An 18,666-nucleotide genomic window follows, 5' to 3' on the forward strand; every position below is an offset into this window, starting at 1 on the left:
AATTAAATTTCTTGCAGATACTGTTGCATTGCAAACCCCCATTTCCTCCTGCCCATGTACTCCTGAGGGCAGGAGGGTGTGTGTGTGTGTGTGTGTGTGTGAGAGAGAGAGAGAGAGAGAGAGAGAGAGACACACACACACACACACACACACAGAGATACAAGAGTACCTTGAAAAAATTTAAGGGTAGGGTCCTTAAAGCAACTCAAAGCAGGGGACTGGGGAGTGTTGGAGTGCAGTGGGGCTCCAGGCAGCGGACTGAGAGGGTGGTGGGCAGGAGTCAGGGTTGGCAGAGAAGGGGCCCAGAGCAGGGGCTTGGTGTGTGCAGGAGCCATAGTTAGGAGGGGCTGAGGGCAGGGTGTGGGGAAGTGGAGGGTGCCCGAACTGGGGTTGTGTGGTGTGAGAACGGGCTCAGGGCAAGCACAGTGGTGGGTGCGGCAGTCAGGGCTAGGGGTAAAGGCAGAGGTGGGCTTGGTGTGTTTTGGGGACGTGCGGTATGGCCAGGGGGGCCTGAAGCCCCCTCCATCCAGATTCGTACCAGGATGCTCCTTGACCTCCCAACCTCATGAGGATCCTTACCAACAGCCACAGTCTATACCCCAGGAACACCAGTCCTGGAACCTTTCCCTGCAACAAAGCCCGCTGCCAGCTTTGTCCACTTATCTTCTCTGGAAATACCATCACTGGACCTAACCAGGTTACTCACAGAATCACGGGCACTTTCTCATGCTCCTCTACTAACATCATATATGCCATCATGTGCCAACAATGCCCAGATGCTTTGTATATTGGACAGACTTCTAACTCCCTTAGAAAAAGGGTCAACCGGCACAAAACAGACATCAAAACACTTCAGATCCACAAACAAGTTAGTCAACATTTTAATGGAATGGGGCATTCTGTCAATGACCTCGAGGTATGTGTGTTACTGAAGAGAAATTATCGCTCCGTTTTAGAAAGAGAAGTGGACGAACTGACATTTATATTCAAATTCAGCACATTAACACATGGTTTAAATCGTGATGGGAACTTTCTGAGTCACTATAGGGGCTCGTCTGCATACTTGACTCAATCTAATTCTTGCTCTTCCCCCCCACCCCTCCGCTCTCTGATTTGCTCACCTTGATTCTCTCTCTTTCTCTCTGTGTGCGCGCGCGCGTGCGCGCGGCTTAACTCCGCCAGCACCGCCCGCCGGTCCTTAGGGCGCCTGGGGCACAGAGACCAAGGCACTGGGCTGTGCCGCGGACTACTGCCTGCTGGGCTGCTTAGTGCTTCCGCCTCTTGCGGAGCACCGCGACCAGCCCTCTCCCGCAGCGCGGGGACTCCAGGAGGCGGCGGCCCGGAGCTCGCTAGAGCCCCCGCTCCGGGCGGGCCCCACGCCGCGCGGGGCTGATGCCCAGGGGGTAGCGTATAGCGGGGCGCAGGAGGAGGCGCCTCCGCGGGCGGAGCCTGTCCCTGGAAGTACCTCCCCCGCTACGTGACTGCCGGGCCTTGGGGACCAGCCGCGGTGGCTAGTGCCGCTGCCCGACACTGGGTCTCGGGGGCTGCAGCTCCACGCCCAGCAGCGCCTGCCTCGTCGCCCCCCTAGCCCGGTAAGTGCAGCCGAGTCCCGCTGGGTGGCTACGCTGCCCCGCGCCGTAGCCCCCGATGGGGAAACGAAACTGAAAGTGAGCTGTGGCGGAGCCCTGCCGGGCGGGCAGCTCAACCCTCTGGATGCGGGTTTGCTTAAAGAGCTCGGTCTGCCTGGCATGGTGCCTAAGGCCACGGAAGGAGGCGAGCGCAAACTCCACGCTGGATTGCTACGGAGGGGAAGCAGGGCGCATGCAACGCCGAAGAGGGGGTGTGATGTCCCGGGGGAGGGAGGGGGCAGCTCTTCATTATTTTACCGCGCACAGACCCCAACTGATGGGATAGGACCACCCGCAGCAAGGCTTTAAAGAGTTAGCAGTCACACAAGTTAGTTGTCCTGGGGCTAAATGGCTCCTGAGGCAGGATGTTGTTTGGCTTGGTATGTGCAAATGGAATACATATACACATTTTTTTCCACGATAAAGTACGCTTGTCAATGTGCTTTACAATATGTGGTATGTTAGATGTAGCAAGTTTTTTGAGGGGGTAAGGTGATTTCTAAGGAGAAGCAGGGATGCTAACTTGGGGTTTTATTGCCAAGCATGCAAAAGCTTGCGTTTCACATTAAGCCCAGAGGTGAAAGTAACAACATTTTTATGAGTACTGTCTTACTGCAACTTGGGTACCTGCCAGCTCTTTAAATAGTTTCCTGCACCCACTGATTTTCACCTCTGATTAAGACCAACCTTTTAGAAGCCAGAGAATGTATGACACTATCAGCTTTCATTAAAATTCAACTAGAAAAGCAGTGCAACTTTGTCCCTTGTGACTGCAGAGTAAAGCTTGGAAACATAACCTAAGCATGCTTAAAAAGGTGGAAGCAGGAAATCTCATAGAACCATCCATTTTAGGGGAAAATCCCATACATTTAACATCTGCTTTATGATTTTTGGAACACATAGGGTTGGCAATACTACAGTAGGGAAAGTGTGGTCTGGCACAAGTGGTCCTTCTACTGTAATACAGGTAATGCATTTAAAAAGGCCAGACTTTTTGCAAAAACCCAATTTGGCATTATAAAGATGATGCATGAACCAAATTTCCAAGATGAACCTCAAATTAATTTGCAGTTTTACTAATTTCTTCAAGATTTTTAGTGTAATCATGAGATGTGCAGATTACTTAACTCACAGTCCAGCAAAGATTTATGCACTTCTTTATGTATACAGCATAAATTGACACGTTTAAGTGTTTGCAGTAAAAGTCTTCAATACAATAGAAATCTTGGTACGTTTTGCTCTGTTTATTGCACTTACCTGGATGTTGTGAAAGTGCTGTGTTCTATTTCCTCAGGATTCAATGGATCTAACAGATCAACCATGCTCCTTAAAAGAGGATTTTGGTGTAAGTAATTTGTGTCAGCCTATAAGAATCTGTAAAGAAGCAGCTCTCTCAATGAAGATGTTTAGCTGGTGCTTGAAGATATTTTTCACTGATAGGATATACAGACTATAACTGAAAATTGTTCAGAAAGAAAGAATCCCTTTCTCTTTCTTGCTTTCATAATAAAAACACTGGAATAAACAAAGCACTAGAAAATATTTTGTAAGAAATATTTTGCGGAATAGCCACACTGGCATGGGAATTGACTTTATTACCTAATAAAATTCAGGCATATAAAAAAAATCTATGATTCACATTCCAGCTTTATGTCAAAGGGGAAGGGAAAAGAAAAAAAAAATTTTCCCCTACAGGTTTTTCTGGAATTTCTCTTTCAGAATACTACAACCAAAAATAAAATGGAGCAAGAAGGGTTTTCCCTCTTTCCAGTTGCTTGCCCCAACTAAGAGTTCTCTGCATGTGAACTTCTGCATTCTAATCTTTTAATTCTGAAATATGTTTTGATCCTATTTTACCTCTCTGTATTCTTCTTGGCAAACTAAACATTAAAGGTACTGCTCCTATGAAGACTTATTACACATATAACCAAGTATCAAAGGGTTAGGTGTCTGTCAGTAAATATTGATTTCACTGTTCATACAAACTGAAATGAAAATTTTCCTTCAGTAATAGGCAAAATAAGAGAATTTATCAAAGTCAAAATGTAATGGATTTAAACTTTTGTTATTAGGCTTGTTACAAAGTGAATGAATAGTAAAATCAAGGTAGATTTTGTTGATTAAAGGACATTTGCACTGCGGATAATGACACGATAGTGACAAATGTTGTTAAAATACAAACAGCTAACTTTAATTTCAACATATGCTGACATTAAATTGTCTTACTTCCCCATAACTTCCTACAACTGTGAAAATAAAAAGTTTATCTTTAAGAATTTTTGTAACAGTGATATTTATCCATTGGAATAATTCTGCCAAACTGTATGCTCTCTCTAAACTTCATACATTGTGAGTAAACCCATTGACAGCATCTCTCCAGTGTGTGTGTCAGAACTATTAACCTTAGTTTGCAGTTGGGTAATAGTTTCACTTGGGTCCCTGTGTTTAATGGGCAAAATCTACTTTCCGAAATTTATATCCCCTCCAACCCCAACAGTAGTTCAGTGATTTCTGTCTAACTGTCATGACTCATTGAACAAAGAGTATAAAGGAGAAACTGATTGTTACAGAGCAACTGTTATACTCCTGCGTAAAAATATGAGGTATATCTCATTTAACAACCACATGACTATCCGCCTAATCAACTTTTTCTCTTCAGGACCCATCTGGACTGGCGGAGTTGCCAAGGAGCAGCAAAAGTGACTCAGTTAAGGACTGGACTATCATTTACACTGATTTACTGATAACTGTAGTGACAATATATTTCAGGCTAGTGCAAAGTATTGTTCTTTTCATAGTAGCAATATAGTTTGGACACTGATGGTTTGATTTGTACAGAATGATTTAACAAGTGAATGCAAGTCTTTATAATATAACCAGATCATTGTAGAATAAGACATATCACTGAACATTTTCTGTCTTTCTAGAGTATGAAAGGTACAGACCATTCTGGCACACACACAGATGCCACTGACAACCTTAAAGAAGAGCTAGAAAAATTAAAGGTGTGTATGAACTGTGCAGCACTTAAGTTTTCACTGAAGTCAGCAGCATGCATATGTCCAAGAGAAAAAAAAATTACCCAAAAATTGTTTTTAAACTGGCTTCATAGTGTTGTTTGTTCTAGTGAAAACACGCTAAAGTACTTTTGTTTTCAATATCAAGGAAAGACTTGTAAAAGCTGAAAAACAAAAAGATGAGCTCCTGCTTTCAAAACTAAGTGCTGACAGAGAGAGAGATGAGGCACAAGATGAGCTGGGAAAGCTGATGGATTTAGAAGTGGAGCAATATAAGGAAAACCTTGTAATAAAGGAAAATCAAGAGGTAACGAGAATTCTCATCATTGTCTATATTTGGATAAGACTCTTGATATGTTCTTTCAACAAAAATGATTAGGGGCTTGGAACAGGTGCCAGATGAAGAATTAAAAAGACTGGGTTTTTTCAGCTTCGAAAAGAGCAGACGGGGGCAGGGAATGGGGGGATACGATAGAGGTTTTTATGAAAAGAGTGAATAAGAACACCTTATTTATTTGTTCCCATAACCAAGAACTAGGTATCTCCAAATGAAAGTAATGTGTAGCACATTTTAAAACAAACAAACTTACAAAAGGAAGTTTTTCTTCATGCTGTGCATGGTAGGCCTGTGGAACTCCTTAACAAAGAATGTTGAAGACGAGGACTTTAACAGGGTTCAGACAAGAACTAGATAAATTCATGGAGGTTAGGTCCATCAATGGATATTAGTCAGGATGGGTAGAAACGTTATCCCTAGCATCTGTTTGTCAGAGGCTGGAAATGGATGACAGGACAGGAATCACTTGATCACCTGTTCTGTTCACTCCCCCTTGGGCATCTGGTATTGGCCACTGTCAGCAGACAGGATATTGGGCTAGCTGGACCTTTGGTCTGACCCAGTTTGGGTGGTCTTGTGTGTTCCTTGCATGATGAAGCACTTTGCCCTTTCAAATCAATCTGATCCATCAGAGCTATGTTTTAGGGTCAGAATATTTAGCACATAATTTTGTAAAAAATCCTGAAGTTACATGATTAAAGAAACCATGCAGTAATTATTTGAAAGAATGCAGGCAGAACTAGTACATTCTACACCATAGGTAGACAGCGATGGCTAACAGACCTAACTTTCACCTGGTCCAAGGCTCCTACTAACAATATAGTCTTACAGTGTGGACTTGAGTGAATTGTGTTGCTTTCTTGGCATATGAAAGTTCAGGGCCTAACTGTGTAAAGGACAGTGTAAGTTTATGGTGGTATGTAAATATTTCTGAAATCTTCCTTTTCTTAAATTGAATGAAGCTGTTCTTTAGCTAGTGATTTGTACTATTGCTTTAATCAGTGCTTTTCTTTGTGCTGGTATGGAGTGCCAGCACCTTGGCAGCCCCCAGCCATGGGATTGGGGGGCAGGGCCAGGGAGCCAGGTGAGTACTGGCTTTTTTTTTTTTTTTTGTTTATTATTTAAATACACACCCACACACAGAAAGCGAGCGAGCACTGGCTTTAATCTTAGTGTTCATACTGTGGATTTTAATATTTTTCTAAAAATAACCAAATATATTAATTTTCCAATTTCTGGATTGGAGTCCTGGCTTTGAATTTGTATGTTATGCTTTTTTTTGTAACCTGCAGAGACATCTAAACACAGTAAAGCAGCAAAATATTGAACTGCAGAGAGAGATTCAGAAGCTCCAAGATGACCTTGCAGCAAAGGGCTCAGAGGTTTCACAGGATTTTTGGGTGGGTAATTGCTGTTTGCAATATTTACAGTGCAGCTTCTAAAGGGACATATTTTACTTCTGCATTTTTAAACTCCATGGCCCAGATAGTCAGCTTTTGTAAATCTGTGGAACTCTATTGACTTCAATATGAAATCCAGCTATAGTGTTTCCTTCTCTCTCTCTCTGGCAAAGTTAATAAGTGTATTTGACAATGAGGGGAAAAATGAAAATGAGATAAGAAAGATCAGGACATTTTTAAAATGGAAGAAGAAAAAAAAAATTTCATGAATTCGTATTTTATCTGTCAGAACAGGGAGTCAAAAGAGAGGATTTTTCTGTTATAGGAATAAAACCTGTAGTTTTGTAGACTATATCTTGTTTTTCTCAAGTCACACGTTGTCTAATTTTGATCCCACAGCAGTGCAAATCACTTGAAGTCAATGGCCTTCTATTGGTATAATATGGGCGAGAGTTCAGAATCTTTTGGTTACACTGCTGAACATTTTACGAAGCACTATATCATTCATATTTATTCTACTGAGTAACATAAGGGAATTCTGGCAGGCCTCCTGTTACTAAGGAATTATAGTCAATGCCGCGCAAACGGTAAACTGCTTTGGGATATTTGCTCATGCAGAATGTTTTGCACTTCTTTGGAGTTAAAAGTGCCACACATCAGAGCTCTGATTCTGCAGGTAGAAGCTCTATTTACTTTGACTGAAATTTTAGTATCCAAGGAAGGGGAGGAAAATAGCGTATTGATTAAACTCCTTCAGGATGTAGGCTTCCAAGGGAGGTTGTGAAAGCACCATCACTGGAATTTTAAGAACAGAATAGAAACACACCTGTCAGGTATGGTCTAGTTTTACTTGGTTCTGCCTCAGTCCAGTTACATCAGTGGTGAATTCAGTACCATTATATTAGTTTTAAAGACAGTGCAGAGTGAGACAAGACACATTATACATTTTTCAATTGCTTAATCAATTAATCTTTGTCCTTTTCTATCTTGACGTTACAATATTAGATTAAGAGAGATATACCTAAAAAGAAAATGAAGTTTACCGGGATGGAGAATGCTGGGAATGAAGAGACATTTTTGAATACTTGCTGCCTTTATCACATAGCTGCAAAAATTCCTTTCAGTTTGCAGCAAAGACAAGCTCTTCTTACTTTTGAAGAGGAGGATGGTATGATCCATATTTTATACATGTAATGTATTTCATTTTAACAGCAAGAGAGATGGGGTAAGCAACAAGTTCTTTAATCACCAGGAAGGGTAACTAGTCTGGATTTCTAGGGTTGGAGGGTGAACCTGCTTACAGTGAGTAAGAGCACCAATCTAGCTCTCCTCCTAAATGCAAATGTTTTCATGGTATCACAAAAAAAGTTGAAAACAGTATTAAGACGGTTAATAACTTTTCCTTTTTCTATGCTGCACTCACTCTGAGCACACAGTTGAATAATGGCACATTGTGAGAGTACAACTGTCAGCATCAGGTCCAGTCCAGTTAACTCAGCTGACATGTTCACGGAATACCACCTGTCAACCCTCAGTTACATAGATCCTACCTCACAGAAGGATGAGGCCTGATCTATAGCTTATAGATACCAATGCAAATCTTTCTGCAGACTTCCTGTGCTTTATCAGTCAGTCACCTTTTACAGTAATAATACTTCTACTCAATATTAGTAAGTCCTTGCCAGCTAATATAGGGCACTGTTCCCCTGTATCATTCTCCTCCACGCTTAGTTGTGCGGACAACTGAGCCTGAGGTTGGAAGTTACTAGTGATGCACATTGCATACAGCAGTGAAATTTTAAAGATTTATTCAGATGCCTCAAATGCAGATAGGTGCCTTGTGGTATTTTCAGAAGTACCTCACTCCAGTTTACTACTTGTAGTGATGCTAAAGAGATTTTTGGCTAAGGGTACTACAAACAAAAACAAACTTTTCATTAGTGTAAGGCTATTTGAAAACCCTTCTAATTTCCCTTGCAGTTGCCCAGAAACTGATAAGAAGAGGTAAACATACTGTGAGCCTGGACAATGGAAAGATAGATTTGACAGCAATGCCAGTTACACTAGAAACAGGAGTCAAATTTGAGGTAACTGACAACTCAGGATGAAAACTTCAGATAATTCAAGAATATGTACACTTTTGTCTTCAAAACCTGAAACAAAGCAAATAAAATCTATTTTTGTTAGCTCCACGTAACAATTTCTGGAGAGGAGATCAATGTTTCTGACATACCAGATATACAAATACCTGATGAGTGGATAAGAGACAAATTAGAACTGAATTTCTACAAATCCAAACAAGGTGGAGGAGAAGTAAAAAATGTGAGCTATGACAGAAGGTCTCATACAGCCACTATCACGTTTCTCAGACCTGGAGGTATTTTATGTAATATCTTGTTAGCTAAAGTTACAAAGCCATTATCTACACTGTTGTTTTTACACTGGTAGAACTGCATGGACTTTAGCTGAATTATTCCTTATTTATTCCATCGTAAACGAGAAGAGGCTCATTGTTGTCTAAACTCAGCTGTGTTTAATCACATTCCTTTTCGATCAAATGTGAATTCATATGTAGCCTGTAAGCTTTGACATTTGGTTTCTCATGTTGCAATATTCAGAGCTTGTTCTTCTGCCTTTGAATTACTGGACTTCATTTTACTGGAAAGAGAAAAGTGTGAAAATATACTTGTCATACCATGCCATTGAAAGTTGACTACATTCTTAGCTTGTATAAGTGGATGAAACCCCACTAAAATCAGTGGATGTGCATTCATTGATGCATACTGTAGAGTTGGCCCACAAACTTTAGAGAAGGTTAATGTATGTTTTGTCCCATTTCCAAATAGTAACTTTAAAAAAATCCATCTTGTTTCTGATGTGTACACAAAATACAGCTGAGAATGTGTTAATTCCTACTTTCGAATTCTTTGTTCTAGTTGCTGACAATTTTATGAGATGTACAACTCATCCTTTCTGCATCAACGAAAAGCGCTTTATGCTGTCTGTTTCCCCAAGTATAGAAAAGCACTTGGAAAAGTTTCAGGTAAGCTAATCATATTGATGCTACATCCTAAAACAAGGCAAACAGCTCTGGGAGGGTGGATTATGAACAGACTCTTCCCCTCAGGTCAGAGGCTATAGTTCTCAAAGCTGCTGTTTCTCCCTCATTTTGCGGGGGTATGTACACAAGAACTCTGAGGCATAGAAGATCGTCAACCTCTGTTTTTTACTGATTGTGGGAAGAGTTCACTCCTTGCAGAGGAGCCCTCACAGCCTGTTCCTCTCGATCTTCTGACCTATACCATGAGGGTTGTAATTCAGAGAAATTAGATGCAAATGCTTTTTTGAACATATGTCACAGCAGTAACCATATGTAGTTAGAGTGATCAGATTTTTTTAAAAAAGGTATTTAGACATTTACAGCCAGGGCAGAGATAAGGTTCCATCAGCTGTTTTATGCTTACTGTTCTCATTTACGTTGCAAACAATTGAGGAATCAGTGTCCCTAATATAAACACCATTAAATCTAGCACTAATTCAACCTGGGGCCAGGTATATTATAACAATATTCCTGTACCAACATTCCACAAAGCTTCTGTAAACAGTAAATTCTTTCCACAAAACCCCACCGTTTAAGTACATCAGTGGAAATGCTGAAAGCTGCTTCTCTCTGCATTAGGTTTTACCCACCTGCCCATGATGGAGATATTTGCATAAACATTTCATTGTGTATTTGGTCCAGCTGCAAATATCCAGGTGGTTTGCTTGACTAGTTATTGAAGCTAACAAATCACATACCAGGGTTGTATGTAGTCATGCCCTTATTTCTCACCAGAAGTGCTTGCTTGCATTTTCAATGTGAACAGCCCCCAGGAAGCAGTTGTGATGAACAAATGCTTGTTTCCCTAATTCTTATGCTGTAGTAGTGGAGAGTTCTTTTCCCATAAATGGTGTGTAGTGGCACCACAGCCATTGTATCTTCACTAACAAATACATTTGTATGTAAATAAAATCAATGACCAGAGCTCAGTCTGGTGTATCTGCATTAATACAGATATTCAGCTGGTGTAACCCCAGACAAGGCTGATTAGCTGACTGATTGTGTTTCTGTAAAGAGTTTAGGACGTGTAAAATAGGCCATGTCCTGCTCTTACTGAAATTAGTAGCGTGACACTATAGAATTCAAACATCCCACTGATTTCAGTAATGTACAAACACCATGGTAGAAGTCCTAAAATGAGAGGCAAATTTGTAGTGGTATCTTTACACTAAGATTTTAACTGCAATCTCTGGACTCCTTAAGCTGAATTTACAATAACAACTGACATGAAATAATGTGATATTTCTCCCTCCATCCAGATATTTTCTGGTATTTCCAAGAGGACCTTACTACTGTCAGGAACTCATGAGGTTGAAGAAGATGAGGAGAGCATGCAGGATATGATTGAAATTCACTTTCAGAAGCCTAGCAACGATGGTGGGGAAATTGAGAGCATCAAATATGTAGCAACAGGAACCAAACTAGCCTATTTTGAAGAAGATACAGAGACCGTGGCATGAAGTATTACAGCTGGAGCTTTTACTTTACCTAGGTTAATAAAAGTGTGAGGAAAGAATGTAATCTAAGTATCTCTACTTTTTAAATCTTCAAAACTCATACTTGCAAAGAGGAGCTGCCATTCTTTTCTTCCAGCTGCAGGATGAGATTCAGTGGGTTGGAGGGGGGAAATCATCTACACAGCAGTTAAATTCCTGCAGCTCACCTGGATGAAATGACTCAGGCTCAGTTGGCTGGGGCTGCAGGGCTGCAATAATTGCAGTGTAGATATTTGGCCTCAGGCGGGAGCCATGGGACTCTAAAAGGTAGGATGGTCCCAAAGCGTGAAAAGCTCCACTGCAGTATTATTATAGCTCTGCTGCTTAACTGCTGTGTAAATGTACCTTCTTGTTCTCCACTGCACAGCTATGTAACAGCTACATCTGGCCTGTAGAGGGTCCTTGTGAGGTTCAACACATTTCACACACAATTGAGATCTTAGTGCAAAAAACCCTCATCTGAAATCTTAGTTTGACTAGTTTGTGCGGCCACCAAACACCAAAAAATTCACCCAGGTTACTTTCTGCAAGTCAGGTCTGAGTTTCAGATCAATAAAACCCAAACCTTGATAAGTTTGATTTTTTCCCCCCTAGCTGAAGCTTTGGTTAGGAAGGGTTTATGCAGCTGCTCAAATATCACTGAAATATATGTGTGGTTTTAAAGTGGATCTCCTTCTCACACAGGATAGTCCTGATTAGATCCATGGATGCCACCCCACTGCCAGCAAATGAGAATTCTGTGATTTTCTGAGATTGCATCAAATTAGCTACAAAACGTTAAAGATTTTAAGATATGCTGTCCAGAAGGGGAGTGTGCAAAGTGATACCAATTTACTCATCAGATTGATACCAGCTTATAAACTGAGCCTTTAAGGAGCAACTCATAGCTGGCAGCAAATGGTCTAACCGTCATCTGCACTGCTATCGGCACCTCTTCCAAGACTTGAGACAGTACCTTCTAAATTCTTGGTGAGCCAGTCTGAGGTATGCAAGAGTGATATTATTTATAAGACGTCTTTTTCTTGACTGTATCTATAGTTACACTGATCTTTAGTTGTAGTAATTTTGCCTAATTTAGAAGCACACAGATGCTAGCTAAGAATTCAAGTGGCTCTTAAAACTGTGTATAAGATTTTGTATCTACACTGGAGAAACCCTCTGGTTACAAATACAGGGACACAGTCATAATCCTCCTTCAGAGGGAGATACGGATGGAGATGGCCAGTTGGAAAAGAGGCATACAGGGGACACTGCAGATTTTATTTACAGCCACTGAACCAGGGACAAGAGGGACAATGTATTGTCTTGATTCACATCTCAAGTTGTATTACAAGCTCTTTGGAGTCTCCTTTCTTCCAGGAGGAGGATGGGGGGGGGGCTTTCTTGCTTTTGCCCTTTTCCTTCTCCACCTTTGTGGGGTGGGAATGATTTGGCAGCATGTCATATAGCAGCAGAAATCCTCTAGTGTCACTTGAGGGAGGCAGAGATTCACATGAATATTTATATAGAAGAACTTACTGTACAGAAGTGTACATTATAGGTTATATAGGAAGACACAAAGATATAGACTGACTGTAGCTATTATATACAGTAAGTCCAATTTAGATTACACAGCCTTAAGAAAATGTGGTATACAGAAAACAAACTCAAATACTGTCAGTTGTTTTTCTCCTGCTTGGAAAGAAAGGTGCATGGTTATAGCTCTTCTGTTTCGTATGTAGAAAAAGCTTTAATTGATTATATTAAATAATCATGAAAAGAATAAAGACATGGGAAATGGGAATGAATGGAAGAATTGTGCATTTTGCTTTATAAATGCCTTGATGTTGAGTATAAGCTCTAAACTGCAAAGAAAATAGTGCATGAAGATCAATGTACCATATCTAATGAAAATGCACTGGCCTGTAAAATGTGAAGAATGAAGGTTTAAATGGAAACTGACAAGTTTAATAGTGAGGCTAAAGAACAGGTTCAGATAAATAACTCAAAATAAAATCAGAGTTTAATATCTTAATATGTGAATTTCAATTTTATATTCTATTGATTAGTGAGTTAAAGTATTAAGTGGTGATTTTGTAGAAAGACAACTGGAGATCAGTTCCAACACAAAGGCTTTTTAGAAACAGTACGTTTTGATCTCAATTAGGTGCTATTAAATTATGGATTGATTAATTAAATGCACCCTTAGAAAATCGCAGCAATAAATCCTTGTTCCTGAATGCTCCTGGATTTGAGACTGAGAAGAGTTGATGTTCTCTTCCTTCTTTAGGAAGAAATATATTACAGTCCACACAAAATTCCTCCCAACACACACACATGCTAGGTTGGTGATCCCTTATCTCAGGGACTGTGTTGTATGCACTTCACTCCACTGGCCTGAGCTGCTAAATTTGGTAGGTTTTGGATCAGGCCCCACAGCCTGTTCTCATCTTACTCCATTCAGATAACTCATCAGAACCACCATATGACCTGGCCCTGCACTAGGGCCCCGTGGATCAGGGTGGGAAGGCTACTGATGCTTTTGTGCTCTTGTTTATCCATGAAGGGGCCAGCCCCGGTTCAGCTCATAGGAAGCTAATACAGTAGGAATGTATTAAAAGCTCTCTTCTGTGCCATTGATACTAATGGGAGAAGTTGGAAAATTTAATGGAAAGGGTTCTCCATCAATCCTACAGTGGTATACAGGAATATGTTGTAGCTAGTCCTAGGTCAGGCCTCATGAGCTGTGTTAGAAATATCCTTGAATGGTATTCATTCTGATAAGATTCCTTTTCTGTTCCACTTAGGAAAGATGGTGTCATCACTGCAAGGGATCAGGAATGGCACACAGATTCCCTTCCTTGGCAATAATCTAAACTGGTGGTCTCCCACCTTTCTTAGAGAAAGATCATGTTTTGAATTTAAGTGCCCTCTAGGGTCTGCCTCAGACGTCCTTGCCCCATCTTCTTCCACAACCCTTTTCCCAGGCCCTGCCTGACCACTCCATCCTCTCCTGCATTTTCACCAGGCTGGAGAGGGGGTTGAGTGAAGAAGTTTCACAGGCCATGTGGTTGAGAGTGAGGGAGGGATTCTGGGCTGAGCTGTGGGCAGAAGGTTCAGGCTCTGTGAGGCAATTTGGATACTTGTGAGTTCAAGGTTGAGGCAGGGGTCTGGGGTGCAGGCAGGAATTCAGAGCTGGAGCAGGGATTTGGGATGTGGGTTCCAGGTGACCCTTGGCAGTGGTACAGCAGGCTCTGGCAGCTTCACTCCATCCTTACCCTGTACCACTCCTGAATCAGCCAGCAAGCTCCCTCCTCTGTTCAAGTCCTTTTTATCCTCCCCAAGTCCTGGTCTACCGTAGGGAACAAAGTCTATCTCAGATATGTGATTTTTGGCTATGCCATTAGCAAGGCTACTATCGATGTATCAGGATCAACTTTGTTTGGGGCTCTTCACGATTGCGCATTAGTGTGGAGTACCGGGGTCAATGGCTGAGCCCACAGACACAGCAAAAATCAAACTCTGGAGGGTCAATCACAGCATGTAAAACACTAGGTAAGTATAGACATAGCCCAAGAGTTTGTGTCTTTGGGTGGGGAGGTAGAGAGAAGCAAAACTGCAGGCCCTGATTATTTTCCTTCCCCTCTTTGTACAGAATTTCCATAAGGCTGGAATCCTTTGTTTCATTCCCTCCCCCCCACCAACCCAGTTCAGCAGTCTAAGAGGCAGGTTAGTACCAGGTGACCAGGTCACTCACCTTAATATGCATAGTCAGTGGCAGTATGGTGCATCCACAAGGCGGCCAAGACTTTCCACAAACTATTAGCCTTGCTGATGGGTTATCAGCCCTGTCTGCCTTGTCCATTTTTGTATCTGAAGAGTTTGCTATGGGCATCACCCAAAGCAGAATGGGTGAAATACAGATAACTCAGTATCCCTAACCTCAGATACAAAAATTATAGCTACAAATCAGATTCATAGGGCTGCAAGGGACCTCAGGAGGTCATCTAGTTCAGACCCCTACTTCAAGCAGGATCAACCCCCCACTAAGTCATCTCAGCCAGGACCTTGTCAAGCCATGACTTAAAAACCTCGAGTGATGGTAAATCTGCCACCTCTCTAGGCAACGTATTCCAATGCTTCACCACCCTCCTGGTGAAGTAGTTTTTCCCTAATATCCAACCTACACCTCTCCCTCTTTAATGTCAGAGTATTACCCCTTATTCTGCCATCTGACACAACTGAGAACAGTTTCTCACCCTTCTCTTCAGAGCTCCCCTCCAGGAAGTTGAAGGCTGCTATTAAATCACCCCCAAGTCTTCTCTTCTGTAAAGAAAACAAGCCCAAATTCCTCAGCCTATCCTCATAGGTCTTGTGTTCCAGCCCCTTAATCATTTTTGTTGCCCTCCACTGAACCGGCTCCAGCACATCCACATCCTTTTTATACGGGGGAACCAAAACTGGACACAATATTTGAGATGTGGCCTCACCAGTGCTGAATAGAGGGGAAAAACCACTTATCTAGATCTGCTCAAAATGCTCCTCCTAATGCACCCTCGTATGCCTACAGCATTTGTTTTGCAGAGAGGGGCAACTGGAAAGGGTGTTTGGCAAGTTTGCAAAGTGTGAATTGGGAGAGCTGTTAGCTGCTCCTGTTCACTGTGACTGCCTTCCTATAAAGCTAAGCTGGTTAGGCTGGGCTAAAAGCCTTTGCCTCCAACCTAATCAGCCCTTGAAGGCTCACCTGAAAGGAAGGGAGTTCTCCCACTTCACATGTTGCAAACTTGCCGAACATGCTTTCCAACTGCCCCTCTCTGCAAAACAGATGCTCAAGCACACAGGCAGATATTCAAACTGCCCTCTCTGCAAAATAGAAGAAATGCTCAGACACAGACAGAAATATTTAGGGGATACTACCCTATTACAAATAGGCTAATCATTCTGTCAGTCATAACCTCTCAAATGGCTCATAGAAAATATGGACTGTCCAGTCATGTTCATGATCCCTAAAACTAACTGCTCTGGTCAAAAGGGGTAACAATAGTGTCAAACATTGATCCTACTTGCTGTACATGAGTTCCATGGCACTTTTCAGATTTGCCTCCTTCCTCAGTGCTCCGGCCCTCTCCCCGGCTACTCGGGGGAGGTGGGCGGGGGGGGGGAAGTGGGGGCTGAGCCGCTTCCCCATCCTGATCAGAATAGGCTTGTGTGCCACAAGTGACACACGTACTGGGGGATGCTGACCCCTGGTATTTGATCCTTCCATGAGTGCAGGGGATTGGATTTGATGAAGTCTTGAGATTCCTTTCAGTTCTGATTCTGTATCAAGGATCCACACACCTTTGTTTTCCAATAATTCACCTTAGACTCATATCTTGGCATTAGAAAAAAGTTCAGAAAAGGGCAACAAAAAATGATTAGGGGTTTGGCATGGCTGCCATAGGAGGAAAGATTAAGAAGACTGGGACTTCTCGGCTTAGACAAGAGGAGACTAAGGGAAGGCAGTGATATGACATAGGTCTATGGACTTATGTTGAGAAAATGAATATGGGAACAAAGTAAATAACTTTTCCTTAACACAAGAACTAGGTAGCAAGTTTAAAAGTAGGGGGGTTTTTTATTTTGTTTTTCCCCCCCATATGCACAGTCAACCTTTAAAACTTGCTGGAGGATGTTGTGAAGACCAGAACTTTAACAGGGTTCAAAAAGGAGCTAGATAAATTAATGAAGGATAAGATAACCTACAGCTATTGGCTAGAATGGGTAGGCATGGTCTCCCTAGCCTCTGTTTATCAGAAGCTGGGAATGGGTGACAGGGGATGGATCATTTGATTGCCTTTTCTGTTTATTCTCTCAGGGGCAGCTGACATTGGCCATTGTCAGAAGACAGGATACAAGGCTGGATGGACCTTTGGTCTGACCCAGTATGGCCATTCTTATGTTCTGTTTTAGTTTTCACGTTTTATGCTAAGGGAGGAAAAGAAGAAACTATCAAGTATTAGTCTTTGCTACTAGCCTAATTTTAAACCTTGTAATAATGCTACAGCACCCAGGCAAAGCTACGGATAAAACTGCCTGAAAACCACAGCCTACTAGCTCTAAGATAGTGCTGACAACCCTCAAGGAGCCTAAATCACCAATTTTTCTTGCACCTATTAAAGCCTCAGCACAATTCCATTAAATGGTCATTAAATATCCACCTATTCAATGTCAGAAATTTTAGCTTCCATTTTGGCACTCTCACATGCCAGATGAATGATACCTATAGCCTGTATCTTTCCTCCCATAAACAATGAAGTCAGTCTCAATTTATAAATTATGCTACACGGATTATGTGTGACTGCCCAACCTCCTCATGTCACTGTATTCATCCTGAGATTACTTCTTCTCTCCTCTTCCACGTGCTCTTCCTCACCTCATTCTTCCCACCCTAATTTTAGTTTCATAAGTTTATTTTGTGGCTAGATAAGCACAAATACTTGTATGACACACTGACAGTTTCACCTGTCAGACTGCATGGCTGTCTACACTTGCATTCCTCTTTCAAAAGAGGCATGCAAATGAAGGAAAGCAAAAATGCAAATAGGCACTGATTTACACCTCTGGCACCTCATTTGCACGATCTCTTTTCAAAAGAGCTTCTTTCAAAAGAAAGCAGTGTAGATGGGACTCTTTTGAAAGTAAACCCCCCATCTTCAAAAGAACCATTCTTCCTGAAATAAAATAGGAAGAAGGGCTCTTTCAAAGATAAGGTTTGTTTTCAAAAGAGCCCTGTCTACATGGCTTTTTTTCTTTTGAAAGAGAATCTTTTGAAAAGATTATGCAAAGGAGGTGCCAGATATGTAAATCAGTGCCTATTTGCATTTTTATTTCTTTCATTTGCATGCCTCTTTTGAAAGGGGAATGCAAGTGTACACACACCCCCTGATGTTTAGTCCACAAGGAACATGATGTATCAGTACTTGGTATGACACACCTCTCAGTCACTTTTTATTTACCAACCACAGAAATAAAAATGAAAACTGGGCATAGATGCAGATTGAACCTCCCTAGTATGTCTCTCCTGTAAGTAGCACCACAACCACTTCTCATAGGTGTGACCAACTTTCCTGTAAAGCAGTATTTCTTAAATTGTCCCTCGGAACACTGGTGTTCCATGAGCTTTTGGAAAAATAATGTATATATTTTTCTATTAAAAACCACATAAAATGTTACTACATTGCTATGATACCTGAGTAAACTACTTCATTTTGTTTTTGTTGTATATGCTCCTTTTTCCGGGAGTGGGGGAGGTGGAGTCTGACCATTTTTTTTTCAAAGAAAATATCCATAATGTTTCCTCACAAACAATACTGTTTGGTGTTCGGGGCTCTCAAAAGTTTTTAAGATACACTGCCATAAAGTTTGTCCCCAGCCACCAGTCCTGGCTCTCAATGTTCTGTTATTGAGTTCCAATTTACCCCTAAAGGTCTAAGAGCCCAGTAAGCAGTGGAAGTGTTGGCAATGCTGCTAGGCAACATTGACTTCCTGTGGGTCTGCAAATTCTCTTGGTTTTGGACTGGTCAGGCCCTGCGGGTGCTGGACTAGAGAGGTTCAACCTGGACTAGAGTTCAAACCTCATCGCCGCTTTGCAGCTCTCCTGGCTCCAATTCGCTTCTCTTGAGGCTTAAAGGGCCAACTCGTGCGCGCAGTTACCCAGCAGAAACACC

The 18,666-nt window shown here is 41.8% G+C and overlaps 1 protein-coding gene across 4 annotated transcripts; it reads left to right on the top strand.

Annotated features, from left to right (window-relative positions):
* The first annotated feature begins 1,127 nt into the window (after positions 1-1,127).
* NMI (N-myc and STAT interactor) lies at positions 1,128-13,190 on the top strand. Of its 4 annotated transcripts, none has more exons than XM_075000883.1 (12): positions 1,128-1,592; positions 2,923-2,973; positions 4,288-4,335; positions 4,556-4,633; positions 4,794-4,952; positions 6,275-6,382; positions 7,388-7,550; positions 8,363-8,469; positions 8,570-8,759; positions 9,319-9,425; positions 10,742-10,986; positions 11,663-13,190. In XM_075000883.1, exons 2-11 carry the CDS (start codon positions 2,929-2,931, stop codon positions 10,940-10,942), a joined length of 1,206 nt encoding a protein of 401 aa, XP_074856984.1. In that variant the 5' UTR covers positions 1,128-1,592; positions 2,923-2,928; the 3' UTR covers positions 10,943-10,986; positions 11,663-13,190. The 4 variants fall into 4 exon arrangements, with proteins under 4 accessions (XP_074856984.1, XP_074856985.1, XP_074856986.1 ...); XM_075000884.1 differs by having other exon boundaries at positions 10,742-10,974; XM_075000885.1 differs by having other exon boundaries at positions 10,742-10,943.
* The last annotated feature ends 5,476 nt before the right edge of the window (positions 13,191-18,666 follow it).

The sequence above is a fragment of the Carettochelys insculpta genome, chromosome 8 (genome assembly GCF_033958435.1).
Source record: "Carettochelys insculpta isolate YL-2023 chromosome 8, ASM3395843v1, whole genome shotgun sequence".
NCBI classification, from domain to species: Eukaryota; Metazoa; Chordata; order Testudines; family Carettochelyidae; genus Carettochelys; species Carettochelys insculpta.

What these genes read in the sequence shown, in the direction of transcription:
- NMI (XM_075000883.1), top strand. Translation starts at nt 2,929, where the DNA reads ATGGATCTAACAGATCAACCATGCTCCTTAAAAGAGGATTTTGGT. An exon ending in AAACAGGAGTCAAATTTGAG is followed by an intron (nt 8,470 to 8,569) that starts GTAACTGACAAC and finishes TATTTTTGTTAG; the next exon opens with CTCCACGTAACAATTTCTGG. An exon ending in CACGTTTCTCAGACCTGGAG is followed by an intron (nt 8,760 to 9,318) that starts GTATTTTATGTA and finishes TCTTTGTTCTAG; the next exon opens with TTGCTGACAATTTTATGAGA.